The sequence below is a fragment of the Myripristis murdjan genome, chromosome 17, assembly GCF_902150065.1.
Source record: "Myripristis murdjan chromosome 17, fMyrMur1.1, whole genome shotgun sequence".
NCBI classification, from domain to species: domain Eukaryota; kingdom Metazoa; phylum Chordata; class Actinopteri; order Holocentriformes; family Holocentridae; genus Myripristis; species Myripristis murdjan.
Window position 1 is genome coordinate 12,831,273 of NC_043996.1, and position 25,965 is coordinate 12,857,237.

The 25,965-nt window shown below is 42.0% G+C and overlaps 1 protein-coding gene across 1 annotated transcript in view; it reads right to left on the reverse strand.

Annotated features, from left to right (window-relative positions):
- Positions 1-25,098, reverse strand: part of LOC115374843 (low-density lipoprotein receptor-related protein 8-like) — a 59,917-nt gene extending 34,819 nt beyond the window's left edge. Inside the window, exons 1-3 of the mRNA XM_030073986.1 lie at positions 25,041-25,098; positions 21,891-22,013; positions 9,334-9,462 (exon numbers count right to left, since the gene is read on the reverse strand). Coding sequence (XP_029929846.1) covers positions 9,334-9,462; positions 21,891-22,013; positions 25,041-25,098 — 310 coding nt within the window. The remainder of the gene's footprint in view (positions 1-9,333; positions 9,463-21,890; positions 22,014-25,040) is intronic.
- Positions 25,099-25,965: the final 867 nt, after the last annotated feature.

Below are 25,965 nucleotides of genomic sequence, written 5' to 3' on the forward strand. Positions count from 1 at the left end.
CTCCTGCACGTTCACAGTGTCAGCCGTCAATTATTACAGCAAGGGAAAAATGGATGCCAAAATGTGAGGTTTTTGCTGATAACACTTGACTATCTGATCAAAACAGGGGTCCGTATTGAAAATGGTTCTGAATTTCAAATGTGTCTGCAGTTAACCATTCACTGAGACTGACTGAGCAGATGAAACTGGCGCCTTTTGGTATTTTTTACTCAGTAGGCTGTTAAAAGATTTAATATCAAAATCAAACAAGACCAAAGACAGTCACAGCACACAGAGAAGGGGGAAATAAAGGAGCACGGTAAAAAGATAACCATAAGAAAATCACCACACAATAATTTTAACTGTTTGAACATTTCCTCAGCTACTGAATGTGAGTCATATTGCCCTAATTATTATTCTATTTAATTATACCACATGTTAAATGTGCCATGTATTTCTTTTCCATTGCACACATAAGTGTTTAATTAATTAATTTCACTGGGACCAGCAAGATTACCACAGAACCACATGCACTGCTTTACCAAGACACGCATACCAGCTGAAACAAAAGCAAGTGTTGCACATTCAGTTCATTGAATGGCTTTATCTTCATTAATGTTAACGAAGCTATATCTGCATCCGCTGTGTTTTATAACATTTCCTGCAATGCCTCTGCCCTCACTCCATGCTAATCTGGCACTAAATTATTGAGGAGATCCAACAGACATGCACATTATTACACATGGGGAAGACCATTAGTAACATACATGAGTAGCCTGGTTGCTCTGGCAGAGACTTTGTTTCTCGATGGGGGGCCGAGTAAATGAATTCAAAACCTTTTTGAGGGAGATTTGACTTTGAGCTCAGAGACTGCGTGGTGAGGATATTGTACACATCTACCAATCTTTAGATGATGCCTTGATTGTAGTGGAACAGTGTATTTCCCATTGTAGGTCTAGATTTTAAGGAATACGCCAATAGTTTGGGCAAAATAGCCTTTCCCCGCCTTAGACAGACTACGACAAGATGTTTGATACCATTTTTGCCTCTGTACTTCAAGTGGTTCAGTTCCTATGGGTATCATTTCGTGTTAGCTTAGCATAAAGACTTGAGGTCTATGGGAGTCATTAGCCTATCTCTGTCAAAGTGAAAAAAATAAACCTTACAGCAACTGTATTTGAAATACACCTCGTTTCCTCATTCCTCAGATAAGAGCTTGATAATACTATGGTGTCCATGAATGTTAGACAGACTGCATTTCCCGTAACACTGCACTATTTTTTACATATTTACTGAATATATTTCAATATTACATCTTTTACATGCTCCTTGAGTAAATAAATGGGAGTATTTTCCTGAAAAAGAATATATTCAGCAGCCACTAAAAACTTTTCCGTTTGCACCATAATGAAAAACCTGGATTATCAGAAGCGCTCCTTGGCTCTGATGATCCAACAGGTGCTTTGAGGTACAGGGTAGGTACATGAGCATCAGCAAAATAATATCTTTTTAAGTCTCGTCTCTATGGTGAAAGGCTTGAAAAGTGCAGGCAACCAAGAGAAAAAAGGCCATGAAGGTACTCTGTCTTAAAGGAAAAGAAAAGTCTTTATACTAGAATAAGGCAACAAGGCAACACCACGGCAATGAAAAGAATGAAAAATGAATGAAATGAAGAATGAAAAATTAAAGACTTTTTCTTTTGCCATGTACGCAAGTAAAATGACCTTGGTATACTTTTCTCCTTTGGTTGCCTGCATTTGCCACTGAGGCAAAACTTCCAAAATTTAGCTCTACAACCTAGAATGAAAAAGCACTTGGAATAAGTTGACTTTTGCTGGCGTCCGACCAGCAGAGGGAGAGCATAACTAACACAGCTCAGTAATTCGCCGTGCAGAAGAAACAGCAGCAGATGTTTCCTCAGTGGCAGTAAATGAAGGAATTCTGACTGTGCAGCTTGCTTGGCCAAAAGAAGCAACTGCAGCCAGCTCAGTGAATTTGTCGCTCAATTTAGCAACTTTCACCATAACATCTCTCAAAAGTGACTCGTAACAAACAGCTACTTTCTCAACCCGTGGGAAAGATGTTGCTGCCTCCAAAAAAACCCCCCTTGGAAACAAATAGAGGCTGCATGCAGGAACCGAATCTGATTACCTCTATTCAAGGCCTCCAAAGTCCATGAATACTATCAAATACAGCCTTTATGTCTTGAAATCTGTTCCAGCAGTTTAAAAAGTTTGTCGCTTTTGGTGCTCTGGCTTTCTGAGAGAAATCAGTGAGAAATCTGTCCAGCACTCTGACTGCCCAAAAAAAAAAAAAAATGCTTATCCTCTTTCATTTCAATGCTAACTTCAGCTGCAACATTAGCCTTAGATTTCATTCAATGTGGCATTAAAAAGTCCTTAATAAAACTTGCCATCATGCTGAATTAGGGACAGCTCATGCCAGTTATATGCAAATTAGCAAATACTGTCAGCTGATTAGATTACAATGAAGTTACAAGAAAAACCAATAAGTACCTTTTTTTTTTTAAATTGGCCATGCCTTCTGGCTTCCTATAATTTCAGTTTTCAGTGTTTATCTATTGTGTTCAGTGTTTTACTATTGTGTATTACCAACAAGAGCTCATTCAGTATTGTACTAAACTCTGCTTCGACAGGCCATCATAATTCTTGTTATTATTTAAGGCATACCATTAAAATATTTTCACCAAAACCAAGAATAATAACACAGACCTTTAACAACATGTGGTTTGAAAATAAAGGGAACAAGTTGATAAGCCATTTAGGTACACAAAAATTCATCCCAATTACTACTATAACAAACACATAGCCGTGTGGAATGTGGTTAGCGTGTACGCGCACAGCAACATATTATCCCTTCATTCTTGGGTGGGAAGACATTTACTGTGACTACCACTGTATCTGCTTTTACAAGGAGAAGTCAAAGGTATTTTGAAATAATGGCCAGTCAGCCAACCAGGAGCTGGCAGTGCGACCCAGTTCACTCTCTCTGGGTGCTCGGATGAGGGGAGATGGTTGCCGGCGGCAACCACTAGCTCAGAGGTAGAGGGGAGGGATGACTGGTCACTCTAGTCACATTAGTCTTAAAGCTGATGTATGTATGTGTGTGTGTGTGTGTGTGTGTGTGTGTGTGTGTGTGTGTGTGTGTCTGTCTGTCTGTCTGTCTGTGTTTGTGTATGTGTGTATGTGTATGTGTGTGTGTGTGTGTGTGTTTGAGTCAGAAAGCACAAAGGAGAAACAGGATAAAGTGAGAAAGTGAAAGACTAAATTGTGGGTGTAGAGGAAGAGAAAGGGGGATTAAGAGTGGATAAAAAAGGAAAAAAAGAGATGAAAAGAGAAAAATACAGAGTGTGTGTGAGCGTGCCCGAGAGGAGCCGTTTCACTGAGTCTTTTTATCCATACACCCAACAATACCTCTGTGCATATCAATCAGTGTCTGTGTAGCTAAACAGGTCCTTGGCTATCTCATAGATATGGACTCAGGAGTCCAGTGAGGCTGCAGCATTGCTCCACTGCAGGAAGGTCATTGGAACACACACACACACACACATACACATACACACATATGCATCTGCAGGATACATCGACAGAAACACAGAAACACAGAGAGATAGACACAAATACACTCACACTGACTGATGGCTCAGACGGGTCATAGCTCCTCACTGGGGAAACAGCTCAATGGCTGACCTTTCCTGTGATGCCACACACACACATTTACAGAGTAAACAGAGCCGTAATGGAGAAGAGACAAGTCTGTCCTCCACAGTAACAATGGGGAGCAGATAATAGAGGACAAGGTGGGAGACAAAGGGGAGGAAGTGTTTTTTCAAACCTTCCCTCTGGTATCATTATTGACTGAGAAGGCAAGCTGAGGGCCAACGAGGAAAGGCATTGTGAATGCTGAATCACCGCTGAGGCAAAAACACCCGCCGTTTAGCTAAATGGAAAAGCTGTCGAGATAGCAGCCCAGCAAATGCTAATGTTTTGATAAGCAGAATGAAACTGGGTAAAAACTGTGTCTGTGGGAGCACTTGAGTCCTGTGAAACAGCCCTCGCTGAAAGCTTCATCATCGGCATTGCACAGGATCTGCGGGTTCAGTCTCACTACAGGGACGGCAGTGTTTTCACAGCTGTGTGGAAAATAGAGTCATTGTACATCTGACACTACCCAAGTGGCTTTAAAAATGAATCAAGGAAACAAGCAGAAATACAAGCAGCACCACACACACTCACACACAGAAATATTGTCTATGCACACACATTGTCAAGTGTCACATGCCAGAGAACATACACAATGATGATCATGACGCCTCGAGAACCACTTTCACATCAAGCCAGTGGATCTTACATGGTGACACTGTTCACATTAGCAGAAGTGCAGAATTACATAGTTCACCTCCAGGTCAGACAGCGTCACAGTCTTCTAACACGACTGAAATGCAGCATTTTCTCCAACATTTCACCCCAGCGACTTCACATTAAAACTGAGAACAGAGTCCAGTCCCAGAGATCTATGATTACAGAGAAATCACAGATTACAGCCATAAAAGCCAGACTCGATTTAAGAGAGGACCCTAGACTACACTGACAAATAGAACAGCAGAATAATGGAATAAACATGTGACTTTACTGTGGAGTCTGCGTGGTTCTCATAGCTGCTACAAGCCTAGATTGCGTGCTCATTCCAAATCTTGAGTATAAATGGTCACTGTTTTCATGATTTCAATTGTTGCCGTTTTAAAGGTGCACTACGCCAAACTGCTGCCAAAAATGTGGAACAAGCACAAAATTTGATGGTTGAAGTTGTTGAAGGAAAATGTGTCATTCAAAGTAAGAATATTCTTGCATAAAAAAAACAAAGACAGGGATAAGGTCATCTTGCCCTTCACATTAAAAAAGTATGAATAACTGAGGTTGTTGATGCAAGAGAGAACTAAAAAGTCCCTCTGTAGGAGCACCATGAAATGGGATTATAGGTAGGTAAGTGTTTTACCTAGCAGTAATTATAATGACACACAAGCCGTGTCTCTAAAACGGACCAATCAGAAGGCTCTGTGTCTGGATATTGACCAATCAGGGACATCCCATCTCTTCAGAGGGAGCGTGATAGGGGAGGAGGCTGTAAGGTTGCTGGGAAAATGCTGGGAGAAATATTCTTGTTCTGCGTTCTGAATCTCTTTGCATTTCAGATCTCTAATAGTATTGTCTCACTCACTTCACTTCACTCTGCAGTTTTGTATAGCACACCTTTCAAGACACACAAAGGTGAGGATTGCCTGCCGAAAATGTAGAGCACGTCCTGCATCACTGCATCTACACGGGTCAGAAATTAGCAGATGACCTGTCCACACCTCTGCTGATTGGACCTCAAGCAGATAATTACCTTGGACTGCTGCACGGTTTAGAATGCAGGACCAAATTGTAGATATAACCCATTTACACTGAGTTCAAGTCCAAGATGGTAGCTGGATTTTAGGTCAGGATAAAAGGAGTAAACTTCCTATGCCATGGTACACACACATACACGCACGCTTGCACAGAAACACACAAATCCAGACCCACTACCTCTGCCTTGCAGTAGATCCCAGCAGACAGATGCACTTCGGAGAAATGCGAGTGCGTAAATGCACATTACTCTCCACATCATTGCAAGTGGAGAACACAGCTGAACTTTCTTTTGGAGCCTCTCTGCAAGCTACTGCTTAATGTAATGTTAATCAGAGGGAGCTTCCTCTGGTGGGGGCTAGATTCTACTTAATACATAATTCAACATGTGGATGACTCAATTAGCAGGATGCCTCTACAAGATTTACTTTTGCACGTCTGCAGTGGGTAGCGCACTCAGTTAATTTCTACTAATAGCGGAGTGCATTGGGCTTAACTGGGCGCGTTCCAACAGAGTCAGTATTGGGAGTGAAACCTCTCCAGTAGGGGCCGTCTCGGGGGTCTCCCACTTGGGTAAATACAGTGAGTCTGAATGTTCTGCTCACTGTAAGCAGGATTAAACTTGAGCCCATCCACTTTGGGATGTGTACTCTCTAGGCATTAAGCATTAGGCAGAAACAAAACAAAGGCAGGCTTGTATTTAAAAGAGAGTGGCGAGCGGTGAGTGATACAGAGACGATGAGTGATAAGTGTTGCAGGGAAGCCACCGCATTCAAATGTAAGCTTTTAAACAGTATTTGCAAAGAAGTCAATGGGTCTACCCTTCCTAAACGACAATCATTAGTAATGTGAATTACTGACCAAGCAGGAAAAGGAAAATAACAGAACAGCTACAACAGTCTAATAAGTTCAAAAAACTGCATCCCTTTACTGTCATGCAGCCTTTAAAATCAGGACGAGACAACACTGAAGGCATAACATGACATATCCAATATCCCAGATGTTATCAAGGCATATTGTCATAATGAAATTGCTCAGCCAATATCAGTTAGAGGCAAAAAACTGGAATGTCAATTTCTTTTCTTTGATTGACAACTTTCCTAACCCCATCTGGATGTGATGATATGGCATACCCCGCCCATCTGGTAGTCTGATAAGATAAAGGTCTTTCCATAAACTGTATCACTGCGGGCTCAGAATCACCTATTTCTCACTCGGTAATGACTGACCAGCTACACCCAGAACAGATGGCAGAGTGTCACTGTTAACGGGGGGAAAAAACTCATCTACAGCAGGCAATGTGAGTTTGATCACATCAAATGTTGGTGCCGCAGTGGTGGTTTTACAGGACATGAACATGTGCACTGTGGCAGCGTTTATTGTTTACAACGGGGGAATTCCTTCAACATCTGATGCCCAGCGGCACAACAGTGGTTTGTCAATTACACAGGAACTCACATAAGTTGCCTATTTTACTACTGCGAGATTTAACACACTTCATGTTAGTAATTGTACCCAGAAATGGTTGCATGGTTAAGTTCCCTGCCTCTAGAAAGAAAAAAAAAAAAAAAAAATGCACATGCCCCCGGTGGCCGAGGTTTGAACCCTGCCTGATATTTCTCTCCGGTGTCTCCTCTACTCGGTTAGTAATTGTGTGCCTACGCTGGTGGGAAGGTAATGCAATTAAAAAAACGGGCCATTCATTAAAATGTTTTACTCTCTCTCTCTGTTAAGACCGATTGCTGAATTAATCTGCCTTTGCATAAATGCAAGTAGTTTATTCATGTAGAAAGCTGAGATGGATTGTTTTGTAGACGTCTATAGTATTCTTATCGCTGTTCATTCATGTTCTACCTCTGGAAGAAACTTACAGGACCATTAGGGCTTTTTTTTTTGAGTGAATCCCCCCACTGCCAATATGCCAACAGCTAGCCGGCAACATAACAGATGCACTGAGACGTGCCTGGACCAATGGTTAATTTCCACCACTCCCTCCCTCGCCGCACTTCATTTCTGTGAATTAAAGATCTGAGGCCTTCAGCTGCGGGTAATTAGAGTAATATAACACGCGGTGTTTTTGACACACAAGGCGGCAGGAAATCAATTATCATTCTTGCCTGGCTCAAATAATGTGAGCTGTGTGCCCCAGGTTATTTTGCAATTCCATTCACATTCCTCTCATTTTTGTATCACTTAGAGCACTTTTGACCACAAACATAACCCAGAGTAAGGTTATATTTAAAAGCCTTTTACCCTTGATTAAATTTATTTCTAGGAAGATCCCCACAGACATAAATCTTGCTGGCCAGTTCTGGGCCAAATCAGTGTTCAGATAAACTGGTCTGAGCAGCCCTTAATAGCCTTAATTAACAATGTTCCCAGGCCCTGTAGAGCACTGGTGTTGGAGTTAGCTTCTGCCTTCAGGCCATGCGGAGTGGCGGTTTACCTCTGGAGAGCTGTGGCCTCCGCCTGGGTGGCTGAGCGGCCGCCTGCCTGCCCTTATGTCACCACTGAGAGGCTTAGACCGCTGCATCAATACAGACATTAGAATGAAAAAAGGATTAGCACAAGCTAGACTGGGTCTCAATGGACAGCGCAGTGAAAAGCCCTCCAAGTTAAGAAGGTATTAGATCTAAAGTCGATGGAATCACTAGCACTTGGTGTGGTGTGAGTGCGTGGGGCCACTTCGACACTGCACGTCACTGAAAGAGAGTACTTACAATGTGATCTGTCACAGAGCAATGCGAATAAAAACAGAGCAGAATGGCAAAGAAATTACAAGCATGCAAACCACTTGATTTCAAGCATCTTGCAAGCGATGTGTCTAGCACGGTGTATGACAGGCATTTCAAGTGCTTCACGTATTTAACTCTATTTTGGGATTCCTTTTTTTCCAACATTTGCATGCAGGAAAAAGACCTCTTCAACAAGTCAGCCGTCTATTTCAAATTCACCTTTTCTTTTTAAGCCGATTCGATTTGACATCCCCTCTAAAGAAAAAGAAATGCGAAATTGTGTATTTTTCTGATTAAGTAGTCATGAATTGATCAGTTGTCATCAAGCCCCGGCGTTAACACCCGCACACAAATAAACAACTGAAGGGGAGCAAATGCGTGAGAAAACTGACAACATCATCTACACATGTGAAGATAATAAGGAGATGATTTTTTCTCTTCCTTTCCCTCTGTGTAGTTTCTGCCACGTGCCACTCGGCACAATCTTCAAAGTCCAAACATCACACCCCCCACGGGTCTGTTGCCTCAATCAATTTTTCTCGACGTGGAGGAGCAAGGGAGAGAGAGAAAAGAAGAAGCCGATTCTTCACGGCACCTCAGAAGTAGGGCAGGGATAGTCATTGTAGGGGGTGGGGGACATACACACTTGACGGGGTTGTCTGATTGGCTGGTTATGAGGTAAAGTCATCTTTGATGGACCTGAAGCTGTCGCAGTTGATAGGCCGAAGACTTGGGGTTTAGAAGAACTGGAAGAAATGAACAAGGGCAGTCCATATTTTTTGCTCTAAGCACATTTTGCATTTGATACTTCAAATATCATCCCCCATCCACAGTTATTTTTTTTTCAAGTGCAACTCGCTTAAATTAAATCAACATTCAAATCTCAATTAGATAGTATGCCCCATATTTGACTGTCTTAAGCCTCAGGAAGATTAAGAGAGATCAGGGAAGATGAAGCCCCATAAAATCCAAAAAAAGAGGAATCTGTGCTCTCGCAAATGCCATTATTCTAAGTCATTTCTGTTCATCTGACACTGCAGCCATCACTAGTGTCTGTTTTGAATTATGCAGTCGATGTCAGTGGAGGAATGCAAGTAAATACAACAGGAAGAACGGCTCCAGTGTCACCAAGTTTCCAAATACAGCAGCGCGTGGTGCCGCTGTCACTACAGTACAGTGCAGGACTGACAGCTCCCTCCTAATAAACTCACCGGACGCACAGTCCTGCTCGTCCGCCCCGTTCTCACAGTCCTTCTCCCCATCACATCTCCATGACAACGAGACACACTTGTTGGTGGAGCCCCCGCAGTCAAATTTCTCTGGAGGGCACGTCTGTTTGCCTGTGGACGGAGATAAAACAGATAGGGAGATTAATGGAGTATTTCTATGGGCCCATAAAAAAACAGCAACCATAACAACAATAACGACAACAACTGAAAGCCAGCGTTGGACCCTCTTCCTATCACCCCCATGATACTGTTAAAGCCCATCCAAAACCAAAGCAGTTCTATCCAATTGATTTTGCTGCCTGGGCCAGCTCTAAAAAGACATGTAGAAAGAACATAAAATACAGCAAATGCACAGTTGGCCGAAAAGCAAAAGAACAACCCAGCCCCCTGCTCCTTTTCCTGCCAATCTGCTCTAGTTGGCACAGGGTGGGTTTGATCCAGATTACACTGCGTTTAGTACCGAGCATGCTGTTGTTAATTATGCATCTCTGCTTACAGTGCAGCCTTAAGCCACCCAGAACAAAATCAATGCATCAGCCTTCTAGACAAATCATTTATCTCAGACCTTTTAATTCCCATCTTATGTTCCAAAGTGTTGCCACCCTCTATTGCTGCTGCATATCAAGGTGAGCTTTGCAGAACTTTCATTTTCCAGGGTCTTGGTTTTTTTGGGTGCTTGGCTCACTGGTGCAGCGTTGTTACATCTGATAAGCAATGGCACAAGAGAGGATGATTTGTAGCGTGATGAGTGAGAACAAGTTCCATAATGAATATCATTTATGAGGTTATAAGAGAATCTTTGATGCTGTCACCCGCAATCTTAGGTGTAAATTGTATTGTGGGTAATTGGACCAGACGGGAAGAAACTCTGCCAAGCCATCTCCTCTAAACAAAACACAGCTGTTCATATGCAAATGCATTCATTATAAACACAGCACTGATGCTAAAATTGAATTCCTTTTAGTCATCATATGGAAATTCACTATAATGTATGTCTGAATAATTCAATCAGCTATACCTTTAATGGCAATTTCAACAAAAAGTATCACATATTTCAGCTCTCGCCTTAGACACTCATTTTGTAGTGTCACGCTAGAATTTTATGTAAATTGACCATCGCCTGAAATTATATTTTGTCGAGTGGTAAATGTCGAATTCACTAATGATACAATGTGTGAGTGTCAAGTGCTTTTTTTTTTAGCTTTTCAGCTCAGTTTTTGTTTTTCATTAGAAGGGTTGGATTTGGTGTACTTAATTCTGGGAAATGCCCTGGCCAACAAATCACATTCTCCAAAAGTGAGAAAATATGCTTGTTTGGTACAGACCCCAAAAAAAATAACATTATCATCATTTTACAAATTACTTTCTTCATTGCACTGTCATTTCTGTATTATTTGATGGCAACAGTGGAGAGTCAAGAGAGGCAGGAGAGAGAGAGTGGATGACATGCAGCAAACGGCTTGGCTCACAATCAAAGCCAGGCTGCTGTGGTGAAGACTTAGCCTCAATACATGGTATGTTCTCTATCATCATCTTCATTTGAATACATTTTTTTTTTGGACTGAAAATTAAAACTATGACGCAAAATGTATCATTCCCACTAAACTCATGAGTCATACTGCAGTCACTGTGTGATCATATTACCTTGTTCTTCAGCCCTATTAGCTCTTGGATAGACATTTAGGCAATAAATAAAAATAACAATGATCAATGGCCCCTCCATTGTTCAAACATGCAGTACAAAACTAAGTAAAACTTTAGATCTCAAACACCTTCATTAGGCCTGATTTTTCAAAGTAAGGTTGGGCGATATGGACAAAATTAAATCTTGAGATATGTTCGACCAAATACTTTGATATCGATAACAATACCAGAGGGATGATTACTGGTGTTTTTATAAGATATTTAAACATAAGAGATTCTTGATTAACAATCATTAGTAGCATGGATATGATGACCAATCAGCAAGCAGCAAATAACAGAACAGCTGCAACAGTCCAATAAGTTCAGAAAATGACATCACTTTACTGTAAGGCAGCCTTTAAAACTAGAAAAACACAACACTTAGATCAGGATATTACAATATCCAAAAATCAGAGACGACATTTTGTTTCATATCACAGTATCGATACGATGTTGATGTATCACCCAGCCATATTTCAGGGATGAATAGGGATGAATACTATCCTAAGGGTATTACATGAAGGTAGGTATTTCAACCTTTCACTCTGAGGTGAGGTGTGTTTGAGTGGCCCTGCAGCCTGGAGATGTGAAAGCGGAGAGGTGGGAAAAGAGGTGGTTGAAGAGGCAGCTGGTGCCTGGGGAGACACAGCAGTGACAATGGCTGATGCAGCCAGGCCCTGACCCCAAGAAAAAAAATATATATATATATAAATATAAATAAAAATAACACAGTCCACTGCAGTGCACAGAGGTTGTTTCTAAAGTTGGAAAACCACAGGCTCAGGGAACAGCACATAGGTTCACTGCTATCTGAGCGGAAACATCTCCCTAAGTAATCCAAATCCTCAGGCCCATAAATTATAGTTTTGATCAAAATGCAGTGGAAAGGCTAAAATCAGAAAGAAACCGAAGACAGAGGAAACTAAAGACAGGGAGGGATGGTCATGGAGTAAGTAAAATGAAAGATTAAAAGTGTCTGATAACTAAGAGCAAAAAGGCTGGCTGGCTGGCTTGAGAGGAAATGAAGGAGAATGGTTGGGAAGAGATGAAAGAGGCAAAGAGGTGAAATCTGTTAGGAAAGGAAATAACACACTCTCCAAATGAATTCAAACTGATGCGTAGGTCCAATGAAAACTTGACAGAAAAAAGAAAGAGAAAGGGAGAGCAAGAGCGAGTGAGTGAGTGTGTGTGAGAGAGAGAGAAAGAGAGAGAGTGAGAGAGAGAGAGAGAGAGAGAAAGAGAGAGAGAGAGCACAGCTAAAAGAGAAATTGCGGGGGAAAGTCTCAGAAAAAAAATGAAAGCAATGCATGAGAGGGGAGCCATGCCAAGAGCAAGATATAAGGAGAAAAGAAGGATGAAGAGACCAACTGCTGAATGACCTTTCAGATTCTTATCCTTAAGCAAAATCAAAGCCATCCATACCAAGTGGAAAGAGATGTGGAGGGGAGGAGGAAGGAAGAGTGAGGACTGGAGCAGAATCTGAATCCAGCGTGCAGAGAGAGAGAGAGAGAGAGAGAGAGAGAGCTGTCCTATCCTTTTAACTGATGACTCTTTGATGAAGCATGCACTCAATCCCTCCCCACCGCAAACAAGGGAACCAAATTTCACTGCGCCGAACTAGCAGGGCTTTGCTGCTCCGCGTGGCAGTTATTGATTAGCTAAACCTCAGATTTCATAAAGACATAGCTAATGGGTTTTGCTTGAGGAAGGGGGCAACATAATAAAACCCAATTACTCACGGACAAACCGACTGCCTCGCCACTATTTACCGCCAGGGTGAAAAATGAGGGCTCATCTCCTCGCTGGCGTTTTGGCACACAATCTGTTTTGGGATTCAACACCTATTACAAGACCTAAGGCAATGTTCGTCTCACCTTGACAATGCTACATCAGCTTAAGCCTATTTGATCACCACAGTCACCACATTATGGCTTGGAGCCGGGGTCTCTGACGGGTAGCTCGTGAGCTACCACCAACTCACTGCCTGCTTCTCCTAGCTCGTCAAAAAGTTACGTACAAAAAAGAAAAAAAGTCCAAAAAAAAAAATGTTTTTGTCATACTTTGGTCAGTAAGCAAAGTCTTCTATGACTTTTTGGGAATTTAAAGTGTTTTGATATGTCATGTCATGCAAATTTGACACATTGAAATTTAAACTTGGATTCATAGAATACATATCACATGCCGTTGATGTGCATTGCTTCTTTTTATGCAAAATGTGGGCTTTAGTTGACATTTAATACGTGCAAAAACATTGCTGCATTTATGGATTTAAAGTTCACTGATGCATATTAAATGTAAGTAATATGAGACATGAGTAGCCCAGTGTTTCAAAGTAGCTCTTAGATAAAAAAAAAAAAAAAAAAAAAAGGTTGGAGACCCCTGTCCTATAGTCTCTTACTCTAAAGAGATGTACTAGTTTTTGAGTCTGTCACTTGTCACTTGGCATGTAATATATTGTCATAATATATTGTGATACAAGAAAATGCACCCAATAAGCTGTGTGGAGCTGAAAAATGTATCTATGATCTGACAAGTTCTAGTTCAGCTGCAGCCGGGTAACAAAACAACCAGTTGACTGATCATTCACTACTACAATCTCATGCCAAAACAACATGGCACAGTCCCCCTTATTGTAATATTTCACAAGTTTTGAAGAAATACATTGTCATTTTGCTACTTTCTATCACCAACTGATACCATAAAACAGTGATTTAACCTACAGCCAATTTGTGAAAGCGTTTGCATTTGCAACTGTAAACATCCAGTATCATGTAGGTCTGTCATGGAAAAAATCCTCTGTCACACAGTAGTGATTTCAAATTGTGTAACCAAAGTTTAAAGCGAATTAATGCTGAAACCACTGACACAAAGCAATGACACTAACACTTTCTCATCATCACAGGTCTGGTGCTAATACATGTAACTGTAATTTAATATTTAGTGTGCTCCTCAGTTTAGGTTTACCACACTTCATTACTCAAAATCTGACAAAATCTCATGCCTCAAAACCAGTTTCTTAACGATGCTGGTAATCTCTCAGCAGATCATACCAGACCTCGACGTCTTTGTATTATGCATGGATGTATGTGTATCTTCATGCATGCTTCTGTCTGTGTCACCACCGTCTGTGTAAGCATGTGCCAAAGCATGTACAGTACAATTGTGGTTGCCAGTGCCGAGGTGCTGGCTGTGCAGGAGAGAACATCGGCTCTCTTCCTCTGAGCTGAATAGGCGCAAAATACTCCAATAACGTGAGTCATACACAGATTTACTGCTTCATTAAGCTGGGTTAGCATGGCCCTGTCCCTCTCTTTGAATTATAGATCAGGTACAGGAGGGAACACACTCACTGCTTGCTAGCTACGAGATGGGAAATTGTTATTATCCGCAAAGTGCATTAGCTTGTAATGTACTCTTCCAGGGCTCCTGTGCTGCTAAGATGAAGTGCTGCACCTGTGCTCCATGTTCAGGCATTATCAGCTGCTTCAAACATATCAGCCTTGGTGGAAATTTTGATCAAAAGCATAGATACACAGTGCAAGAATCAAAATCATATCTATTTGCCAAGTGTAAATCTACTATGATGTATTTATATTGGTGTGACTATTATGCAATCTCATTAACAGTATTTGCATAGAGATGCAGTAAATTCACCTGGAAACAGTGCATTTTAAAGCACCTGAGAGTACACATCTGTGCATTAAAAAGAACCTAAAGGATAAACATGCAGTAAACTGCTGCACATGCACAATGCACCCTCAAAAAGGAAATCTTCCTGAATTATAAAGTCAACAAAATGAGGCAAGGCTTCATTACTCGTCATCCCCGAATAAAAAAATCTCACTGGGTTTGAAGCTCAATCTCTGCAAAGAGGTTCATCGAAGGAAGCTTTCATCAAAGCCGTCTTCAGAGAAATGTCTTTAATCCGCCACAAATTGCATAATTTTAGGAGGATTGAAATGAGGGCACAATACAATAGTTTCAAAAAGAACTGTTCCATCTGTTGGAAGATAATTCGGGTTGGTTCAGGGCTGTTTCCTCAAATAAATTATTCTGCAAGGCAGAAGATGCACTGTGAAGTTCCCTTGCGCCTGTCAAATTCAAGAAATGTGTTTAACCCTCCTGTTATGTTCAAATTTTACTAACACCCCTTATGTTTGGGGTCAATTTGACCCCAGCAGTTTAAACCTCAACAAAATTATTATAATTAAAATTTTTACCAAAGTTTTTGTGTCAGGTACTTTAGGTTTCTTTGTTGACTACCTAAATAGTCCTTTAAATAAAACATAACTCCCCCCCACCCCCACTTATACATCCAGTATTCCTATTATGCGACTATGGAAAAATATGCAAATCACCATAAAATCTCACTGATTGACCTAAAATTGGAAAGAAATATATTTTTGGTGTTTTAATGGCTTAATAATATTTCTAAGAACAGATTTCTGTTATTTGTAACATTTGGAAAGAAAATCAATTTCTATTATCAAGGATAGTAACATGCCTTATGTTCGGGGTCAATTTGACCCCAGGAAAAAGAAACACAACTTCTGAGTGAGTAACCCAATGTAGGCCTGCAAATGGGTCACATCCTAGTCTTTCCAACTGTCCCCACACACACCTCCCCTCTAAGTTTGTCATCACAAGTATTTCCTTTCCAACTTATGGTGTTACAAAGAGCTCAAATGCTGATTTTATGTCTTGGACATGGCTGACAGCGTATCTGCTGGGCCCTGGAACCATTTTGATGACATTAGCAGTACTGAGTCTACCCTGTTGTTCATGTGGGGAGAGGGACCATGATACCTCTCCATTTTTGGAAGGTAACGTGTCTGCTGGTGGGTGAGAGACAACAGGAGGGTCAGAACTGAGGGTTTCATTCTCATCAGAGGATGCCTCATAACCAGGGTCCTCCTCCACATGATCCTCTGTCTCAGACACATTCTCCTCTGTGTCACCTCACTGTCAAAGAGCTGTGACAAAACCTCACTGGCAGAAAACCTTTGCTTAGTGCTCATATTCAACTGAGAGAGAGCATAAAGTGAGAGTACACAGAGCAACAAGAGAAATGATTTAGAAGGCTGCTGTGCAAGCATTTATATGTTTGCTCCTCCCCCATGTGGTGGGAACTATCCTCATGTCCTCATGGGAACCATATTTCCTCACCCTCACAGCGCGGGAAATATCAAAGTTCTTGTAGGTATTATGTTTTCCCCTCCCCAATATCTCCCCCCATATCCACCCATGTCAGTGGTTCCCGTACTACTTCAAGTATGGTTATGTTAGGTTAGGGCCCTAAAGCAGAGGGAACTTTTATGAAGAATATCAAATTGCATGTTATAGTGACCTCAGTATCATCAAAAAAACCAAAACAAATGTGTGTAAAATGGTGTTTTTACACCTAAAACAGCCTGGGGTCAAATTGACCCCAAACACCACCGATGCGTACAAAATGCGTACAGGACACTGAAAACATATCATCATGTGAATTTCATGATTACAAGATAGTATCCATTAAATTAGGAAAAGTCATAAAATATGAAGCAAAAAAAATGATGTTAAGCATTTATTTAGAGACGTTAAACATTGATTGGGGTCAAATTGACCCCAAACATAATAGGAGGGTTAAAAGTAGAAGAGGACAAACTGACATGCAGAACTGAGCTGAACTCAGCAATTTTGAGAGGCTGTGTCAGCTAGCTAACACACTCCCCTCTTGTTAAATCCTTACAAGTTATTAGGGCAAGTAAGAGCACACAATGATGCCACTGCTTGGCTGGAGTGCAGGGGAGCTACTGTACAGCTGGCTGCAAGTAGCCTAATTCCTTACTGATTACACATTAATGTAATGCAATAACAATGAGCTCTGGCACTTCACGTGTTTCTCCAAAGAGCCATCCATTTTTCAGTGCTTGTGAGTAACTCACTCAGTGTGGTCCAAATTTGAATTTTTAATACGCCAGTGTAACGTTACTCCAGCGTGTAATTGGGAATCCACTCACCGAGCCAGAGTGATTCTGGCACAGATCTCGGTGGCACTGAGTCCAAAATGTCCACACAGTATATTTGTGCGTGCTCTGTGTGTGTGTAAATGCATGTGTGTCTTCAAGAGAAACAGGACGAGACAGTGACGGAAAGTATGGGAGAGTTGGGGGCAAATAGAGTGAACAAGAAGCTGAGTGGCTCGAACATGTGAGGATGTGACCGAGGACGATGAAAAGTGAAAGCAAGCAGAAGAGAGAATGACAGAGGGAGAGAGAGAGTAAATCAGTATCCACACTAAGCTGGGTAAATCTGAAAATGGCTATTTGTGTCCCTTGTTTTCACTTCACACAAGGCTGTTTTCAAAATGTTTCACATCTACACTAATATGGACAAGAAGAAACAAAAACAGCGCCATTACTACAGGGCATGTATCCATAATACCCCTGACCAACGACCTATATTTCATATCTGCTGGAAGTGTGGAAGTCACATTTGCATCGGCTCATTAGCTCAGGGTTAGCAGAAATTGCCAGCAACTGAGGCTATGTTTATATTAAGTGGGTAAATTTGAAAACACATATTTTCTTGTCCGTTATGGCCCTCTATCCACACTAAGCCATCGTTTCCCACCCACATAAACAGGGCCCTTTGGAAAGCTGATGTAGGACTGCCAAGTGATCCAGGCTGCAGTGTACAATGCGAAGCGTTTCTGCAGGCCATGCACGTGCGCCTGGTCATGCTCGATAGGCGACTTTAGGCAGCGGGGGTGGTGGACTTTTGGAAAGTCTGAAAATGACGGTGAAGATGAACAAACACCACGATGATGTTGTCAGACTTACCCAGCTTGGTGTGGACACAGCCTCAGCTGAAGGCATGAGACACCAGCAGGAGGTCAAAATCAAGCCGCGAAAAGGACCAAAGCAAACCAGACTTCTTTGTCCGGACAGATAAAATTTAGCAGAATTTTGGCACATTGGTTATCCTTCTTGCCAGCCTTGTACCAATGGATTCCTTGATCATCTAGTTTCACAGGACCACTATATCTTTAAAATTGAGCCTGCAGTCTAGTATCGAGCAAGCAAAGTGCATGTGCAGGCCATGTCAACACGCTACGCATGTGATCAGATTTAAAAATCTGAGAAGAAAGCTCTATTTAGAAATTCACCCGGCATAGTGTGGATATAGACTAACTGGATTTATGATGCAGTAAGGTACATGCTGTTCTGTATGCTAATCAGCCTATGTAAAACAGGAGCTTCACTCGCACAACAGTCACAGGTCTCTGACACCAACACAATCATAACTTTCACACCCCCTTGCAAACTGTATCAGGTAATAGATCAGATGCAGCCTGAGTGTGAATCCAGCCTGCAGTATGACATGACAGAAAAGCCAAGCCCTACTTCAGAGAAGTTTAATTGATGAATGTGAAGCTTAATTGCTCCTGATTTCAAAGTGAAGCACAACATAGGATTGGGGAGTTTATAGATGCTACATGTTGATGCTTTTGGCGTTTTGCTGTTAGACTGGATTTGTAAAATTCTCATGTCAGAGGGTGATTTTTGCATCTTTGCATCTAATCAGAAAAGCACAGCATTTCGAGAGGTTTTAACTGACAGTTATAAAAATCTCATTACAGCTTTGTAATCTTGCCAAGTAGCTGGCACAAACAGGTAATCACCAGTCAAACAAGGTTAATGAGACTGATGATCAGAGAGCCATTCAAGTTGGCAAAGTGAGCCGGTTGGCTTTGTAACGTGCATGCAAACTAGTACAATCTCCATCCTTAAGGCTTTCCTACGTTTTCCTTCATTTCAATATGATTGTGGCACAGTGGGATCCACTCAAACAGAGAGCCAGCTGTGATGAAGTGCCTGGCTCTCACTGACAATCCCTCTGTTCAGGATGGAGCCTTGATGTGACACTTCTCATTTGAAGACATAATCAGGACGACTGCAAGCTGTGTGGTAAAGGCCACCTGTATTATAGTTATCCTTGACTTTTAGGAGGAAGGAGGAGGAGGAAGGACATGCCTCCATCTTGCCCAGAGCACAGAGGAAATTGCTGCTTGATGGGAGGTGGTGGATTTTTTGAAGACTCAGCACCAGTAATATAGCAGGAGCCATTGGGATGAGAACGCCAATAATGATCCAATCCCGACCAAGAAGAATATCATTCCATACCTGAGAAATAACTTCGAAAGCAGAAACTGCAGATGTTAATATAAAAACCCACTTCTTGTGAAACAAAAGTATGTCAAAGTGAGAATCACAGTCAACTGATTTTCCTTTGCCAAGAGAAAATAGAAACCCAACAAAATGTTCACTGTTGGTGTTCAGTAAATTTTACATTACAACAGCATGTGAATTCATGAGGGATTTCCATATAAATGACTTTCTTCTCAGCTCTGATCTCTATCTCTGTATTCTGCAGCCAAAAGATGAATCCTTCTTTCATTTATCTTTAATTGGATTTCAAATATAAACTTGTTATCCTTCAGAGGTCTCTTCATGTCTCCCTCCTTGCACTCAACTTTCTGGGGGTGACACTAGAAGCTTGCTAGACTGTTACATTATTCATTGGACCTGCCCACATATCCACAACCAATAAAATGTAACAAAACTGGGATGAATATGCTTTCAAAGACATATTCAGCTCTTGACTCCTTTTCCACTCTGCTTCATGCATTTTAATTCCCTCCCACAATAACTTTAAAGAGCAAGACATGATAACAGGAGATGAAACCAAATATCACTGAGATCACTGTGGTAGAATATCATCCCATCATCTTCATTATGATGATAATGATCATCATCATCATCATCATCATCATCAACATCATCCCTCCTTATGCTATGCCTAATACTCTGACAAACATCATGCATCAGACTATACAAAGCGGACTGGCATGGCCTTCTAAACCAACATTAATGTGTTCCTATATGATTCAGCTTCTTAAATTAGCTCTCAAGGAAAAAAGAAACAATTTTAACTGGCTAATGCCTCCCACATCTGAGTCCCCGCTTGGTTGTGGAAACGTCAACTCACCTAACCCCATCAGGGGCTGTGTGTGGGTGCGTAAGCCTGACACAGGCTAACTGTGAGATAGGCAGAGATCCTCTGCTCTCTAACAGCCCGGTAGAGAGGTAATCAAGGCCTTTCTTGCACTCCACATCAGACGGCATTGAATATCGAAGTGCGTGGGCGACTGCAGCGTCACACTGACAGGGAGAGCGGCTGAACTGCTGCCTGAGAGGAGCTAACAAGGGAAATTACAAACCTGACTTTAAGTTCCAGAGGAGGCAAATTTAATCCTGTCTCGCACAACTGAGACCGGGGCATGGCAGCATATCCAGATACAGTGTGCGGCATGCCAAGGCAATTAGCTATTCAGGCTTTTTTCCCTTCCAAGTGCAAAGTATCCGATCATCTATAACAGCAGATCCCGCTGCGCCTCTCAGGTGATCCCAGACCTGACGACACTGACACTATGAACGAATTATACAGACAGCCATTCAAAAGAGAGAGGAGGCGGACACAGGTTGGAACTGAAAGGTCACAGGTTCAAATCCTCAAACTCGTTGGGAAAACATGGCTGAGGAAAGGCTTTGTCCCAGTAGCCACACTCGGTTTTGTGGCTCACACCACTGATCAAGTGTGGAAGACTGTGCAATTAATCCACATTTAATCAACCTTTGCCATAATATTGCTTTGGAGCACTATTTAGGGCTAAGTGTAGCCCACAATTAACAGGAGTTTGGAGGGCTAAAAGAGGGAGTGCCAATTAAGATGTGGGACAATAAAAAACATTTCTATGTAAGTAAAAGTTATATAAGGTTATTGTACAGCATTAATTATAAATTAGGCAAGAGCAACCTAATTGTTTGCCTATGCAGTATGTTTCTGTCTTTATTTGCTTATTTATTAATGCATTTAATTATGAGTCTGGCTCATTCTTTTATGTTAATGTTTGGATTGCTAATTGGGCCTTTGACTGGCATGTTTATATAGAAAATGTATGGCATAATCTTTGGTGAATGAACCTCCTTTTCTAAATTCTTATTAAAAAGCTCAGGACTGTCAGCACAACTGCTGTCACAACTGGAAACATCTTCCATTTGCCAAGTGTGTCCCAATGTGCAGTGACAAAAACCCCAAACATTTGCAGGCTTCACGTCTACGACACCTCGGCCAGCTCTCAGAAATGACCAGGTCAAGTAAGTGGCCGCTTGGCTAAGTACAAAGACAGCAAGTGTTGGTATTGGGACAATCTTGGGCAAAAATCTAGGGGAAACACTTTACCCTTTACTCTTAAACCACTAACCTCAAGGTGCTCTTGAGCAAGGCACTAAACATTAGTGGTCTCCTATGTAGCAACTGAGTGAGTGTCTGCAAGAAGATCTGAAGTAAGGCTTTGCTGAAAAATAATGAACATATTCAGATCACTTTCCTTGGCTCAATAAAAGTCAAAAAGTAACCTTCAGATTAAGCTGAAGGGATACTGTGGCCCCAAAGTGTAATGTTGTACCTTTTTACATCCATTTACTTTCAAGCTTTTATATTTACCAAGAAACCGAGCGGATAGGCAGTGCAAAAAGCATTAGTCGTTTAGCACAAATGTTAATAGAAATTATCTGTAATTAGATGGCATTTTGATGTGCGTGACATCAACTGTGCTTGTGCAGCTGCTTGTTTGTGTATGTTTCGTTAATTACCAGTGAATGTGTGTGTGTGTGTGTGTGTGTGTGTGTGTGTGTGTGTGTGTGTGTGCAAGATTGTGAGGATGTGTGTGTGAGTGTGGGAGTATGTGTGTGTGTGTGAGATTGTGCATGTGTGTGCCTGCGTATTAGCAACTGACTAGCTCCACTTACTGCAGGTTGCCTCTGCCTCATCAGAGCCGTCTGGGCATTCTGGTTCCCCGTCGCAACGCCATCGTCCCGGCACACACTGGCCATTTAGACAGGCAAACTCTGACGGGGCGCACGTTTTCCTGGCTGCTCGGAGAGAGAAATAAGAGACAGAGAATAACAGAGTGAGAACAAGAACAAAAATACATGGTAGAAGATGGAAAAACGAGGCAGAGAGAGCGAAAAAGAAAGAAAGACAACATGGTCAGTCTCCGGTTGGGCCTAATCTGTGTCATGTAATTGGTCGCATTATCTGAATCCCAGCTATCATCCTACTCATCAAGAGGAGATCAAGCTCATCATCATGCACATTATTCCTATCCAACCCTTGCCAGTGCTCTCTTCTGATATCCTCCACTAATTATCTCCACTTTCCACATTTTTCTGACTCTTACTCATTGTGTCCCGCGCCTTCATTCCTCTATCTGTCTGCCTCCAAACCAGTCTAATCTCTCCTGTACGTTTTCCATCACACAGCTGGGAAAATGGATGCTGATTGCTGAACATTTTTGAGCTGAGGGAGGTTAAACCTTTTACCTTCAAAACGTATTTACGACAGAAAACCACAAGCCAGCAAGGCTCCGGGCTGGTAAACATGGGTCAAACATGCTCAGAATTGAAAATCTCATCAGATAGATGTTGTGGGGGAGGCATGTCTGATAGGTGAAATTATCAAAAGTCTTAACAGCACAACATAACAGCCTAGGGTTTGCTATGATTAGCACCTAATCTCAAGCACACATTGTGTCACGTAATACACACTGTATAAACACACACACCCACACCCACACATACACACACACATGAAACACTATCCCCACCTGTAGCAATAGGGCTGCAAGCTTGGCAACTCAGACACAACACGCAGAGGTCAGAGCCATTCAATTTCCTCAGCCCATTACTCCAACAGGACTTGCAGTGCAGTCTAATAAATCACTGGCTAAAAGACCCTCAGCTCAGCTCTCTGGTGCTGTTACACAGCCACAACTGGTCGTCCACTAGCCCTAGCCTAGCTTTGATGCTTCAAATTAGATATAGAGTTTAGAATAATGCTGAGAGCTTAAGCTTAGCTGGGGGGGGGGCAAGCAGGAAGAGCACTTTGAGCCAGTGATTTTTCAAAAGTGTCTTGCTCTGTTGCGCTCACAGCACTCCAGCACTCTTGATGTCAAGTGGGGAGAAGAATGGCAGGATCCTGATACTTGGCTAAGGCTAAGTACACAATTGCCAACTCTCTCCAACTTGTAGATGGAGAGTATGACACGCTTAACATCTTGCTGAGCTTTCTGTCTGTCCTTGAGGGTGTCACATTTGACAACTAGGGGATGGCAAGCAATCCACATAAACTCTGCTCACAACGGTTTCTTCTTCTTCTTCCTCTTTAATTTTTCCAAAGGTTGGCATCAGACTAAACAGCACATTACTTTTGAATTAAGCTTATCTGCAGTCTCAACCCAGCTCCTTCTTTTTCCTCTCTGCCATGGCAAGACAGACTTGAATTACAACAGAGGCAGTTTAACTCCCTCCACAGCTCAATTACGTTGTCCTCCTGATTTGTAGACCAAAATATATGCTCCTTTTGCGTCGCCATTCTTGTCTCATCAGAGTCGGAAACAAGTGTTTGCACTTGCAATCTCGTGTTTTGACTGTTTCGTCATGACAGTTCATGAGTCCTGGGAGCACGAACGCTACACTAAAACTGTGTCACTGGGGTGTCACACTAGACGATGGTTTCTCCTGTGAGCTCGGGAAAACAACGCCCTATTCGTTCCCCTGTCCGCCTCAGGATCGTCTAGCAAAACAGGGAAATGTCCAACTAGATTCTTCAGCAGCGGAGTGGAGGAAAAGCTAACCTAACCTAAGGGTAACATGGGAGTGTAATTATTTTCTTTATTATTTTCGTGTCTGAGATTTATTTCTTACAGTGCCATCCCTGTCCTGCAACTGTTGCCATATAAACAAGCCCGTCCTGTCTACCCACAATCCCATAAGAATCCCGATTAGTTCATGTTTATAACCCTAACCCTAACCCTAACCCTAACCAAACAAGTTACGTGAGGGAGAGGAAACTAAGGAAAAGTGAGAAAAGAGAGAGCAAGAGTGCAGTGCAGTCTGATGACAAGATACATAAAATGTAGTGCAATGCTACACCAGTACTTTTATATTTTGTAACTTTCACTGGGCAGTTTATTAGACTTGCTTGGCCTTTTCTTGTTCTGTCAGATCAGAGTTTCTGAGGCACAGCTTGCTGTAATTGATCAGGAAGTGGACATTACAGTAACACTGACTGTCGCTCGATGATTACATTGATTACATTTTGCACTTTCTCGTCCCCTCTCAAGGCTTTATTTTGTCGATCCCAACAACACAAAGGAATAGCCCTCCAGTTCTCAAGTTTACAAACCTGCAGATGTAAACAAATTCTCACTTGTGTTGTTGCAATACTGTGCTCTGGGAGCAAAATCAATTCTGGATTGGTGCTTTAAGACTTTTAAGGAGTCTTAAAGGAAACTCTGAGGACTATACAAAAGAAGGCAAAGACTGAAAAACCGAGGGAAAAGTTGCTTTGCTTAAGGCCAGGCCTGGATCATGGGACCAAGGGGCCCTGGGGCACAAAGTTCACATGGGCCCCCCTCCACCATTCTCATGCTGAATGAAAAATGTGCACAAATGAAACAAGAAGCATGAAAGCATGACCATTTCATCATGTTTTGTCTTCCTGCAATGCATGAAAAAAGAACTAATGGAGTAAACCTTTATTGACTTCTTGGTGAATATCTTACAGTTTCTCCTAAGTGGATTTTCCATCCAGATTCATGCACGTATTACCCAACATTTTGTTGGTTGTCTAGCTCTGCATCAGATGGTCACAATACAACTAGATATGGCCCACATACTGAGAAGATGCACTAAATTTTGAAGAGATTCAAGAGACGCTGACACAAACCAGGTCTGGGCCTGTATATTGCTGGAGTCGGCTTGCATTTAAGATTTATACCAAATCACAAAATGACCAGACAATAAACAATCATGGCCTCTGGTGATCAGGGGCTCCTGGTGCTCTGTGACTCTAGGTCCTGTGCCCAGTCAGTAATCCACACCACATTGGCTACCCACCATGTCCTGGGCTTGAATATGGCCCAGGAACCTTGTCGCACATCGCCGCCTTCCCCATCCTGCCACCAAGAAGCACTCGAATACTGCAGATTTTAATTGCCCGATTCTCAATCATTTCATGTCACTGAGCCAACTGAGTGTCAAGTCAGTACCAGGTCATCAAAAGAAATGATGAAATGTCTATTAGGGTCTTTCTAAAAGGACGTGCATCTCAGCGGTAAATGTGTTTGCTTGCCTGCACTAAAATCAGCAAGCCTCGATTCATTTCACTTCAAAAAGTCAAATTAACATGCGCCCTCGCCTTTCCTGCAAAATGTAATTAACTGACCCCATTACACTATGTGCGAAGACAAATATTCCTTATTTTATGTGCGCCACCTCTCCCCCTCCTGCTTGTGCTCCTTCCAGTGGTAGGTCCGCCTCTCATCCTCTCAGGCCCCGTTCTCGATTTGCCGTCTCTAAAATAAACACATTTTTGATTGTTGTTCTTCTTAAACATGTCAGCTTTCCGGAGTGAGACTTAAGTGCTACTTTCGCCCTCATTGAAGAACGGTAAGTGAGCCTTTGTTAAAGGTGAAGACAGATGATTATGGGCCAAACATGCAATGTGATATCCTTTTAACTAACAAGTCCCCTTAAGTGTGTAAACTCATTAGTGGTGTGTTCACAGAAAAAACCTCCGGTGTATTATGCGTTACACGCAAACACACATGCATGCATGCTCAAAACCCATTTATCACTCATGGAGGTGTGGCAATGAGAGAGAGAGTGAGCGAGAGAGGGAGAGCAAGACGCCCTGAGGCATAACGCCATGTTGTAAGGCGTAACACCTCCCTCAACAGAATGATTAGATTCATAAGATTGCCCGCCATACAATTCAAGGAAAGAGACAGCATATTAAAATTCGAGCCCTCTACCTTCTTGA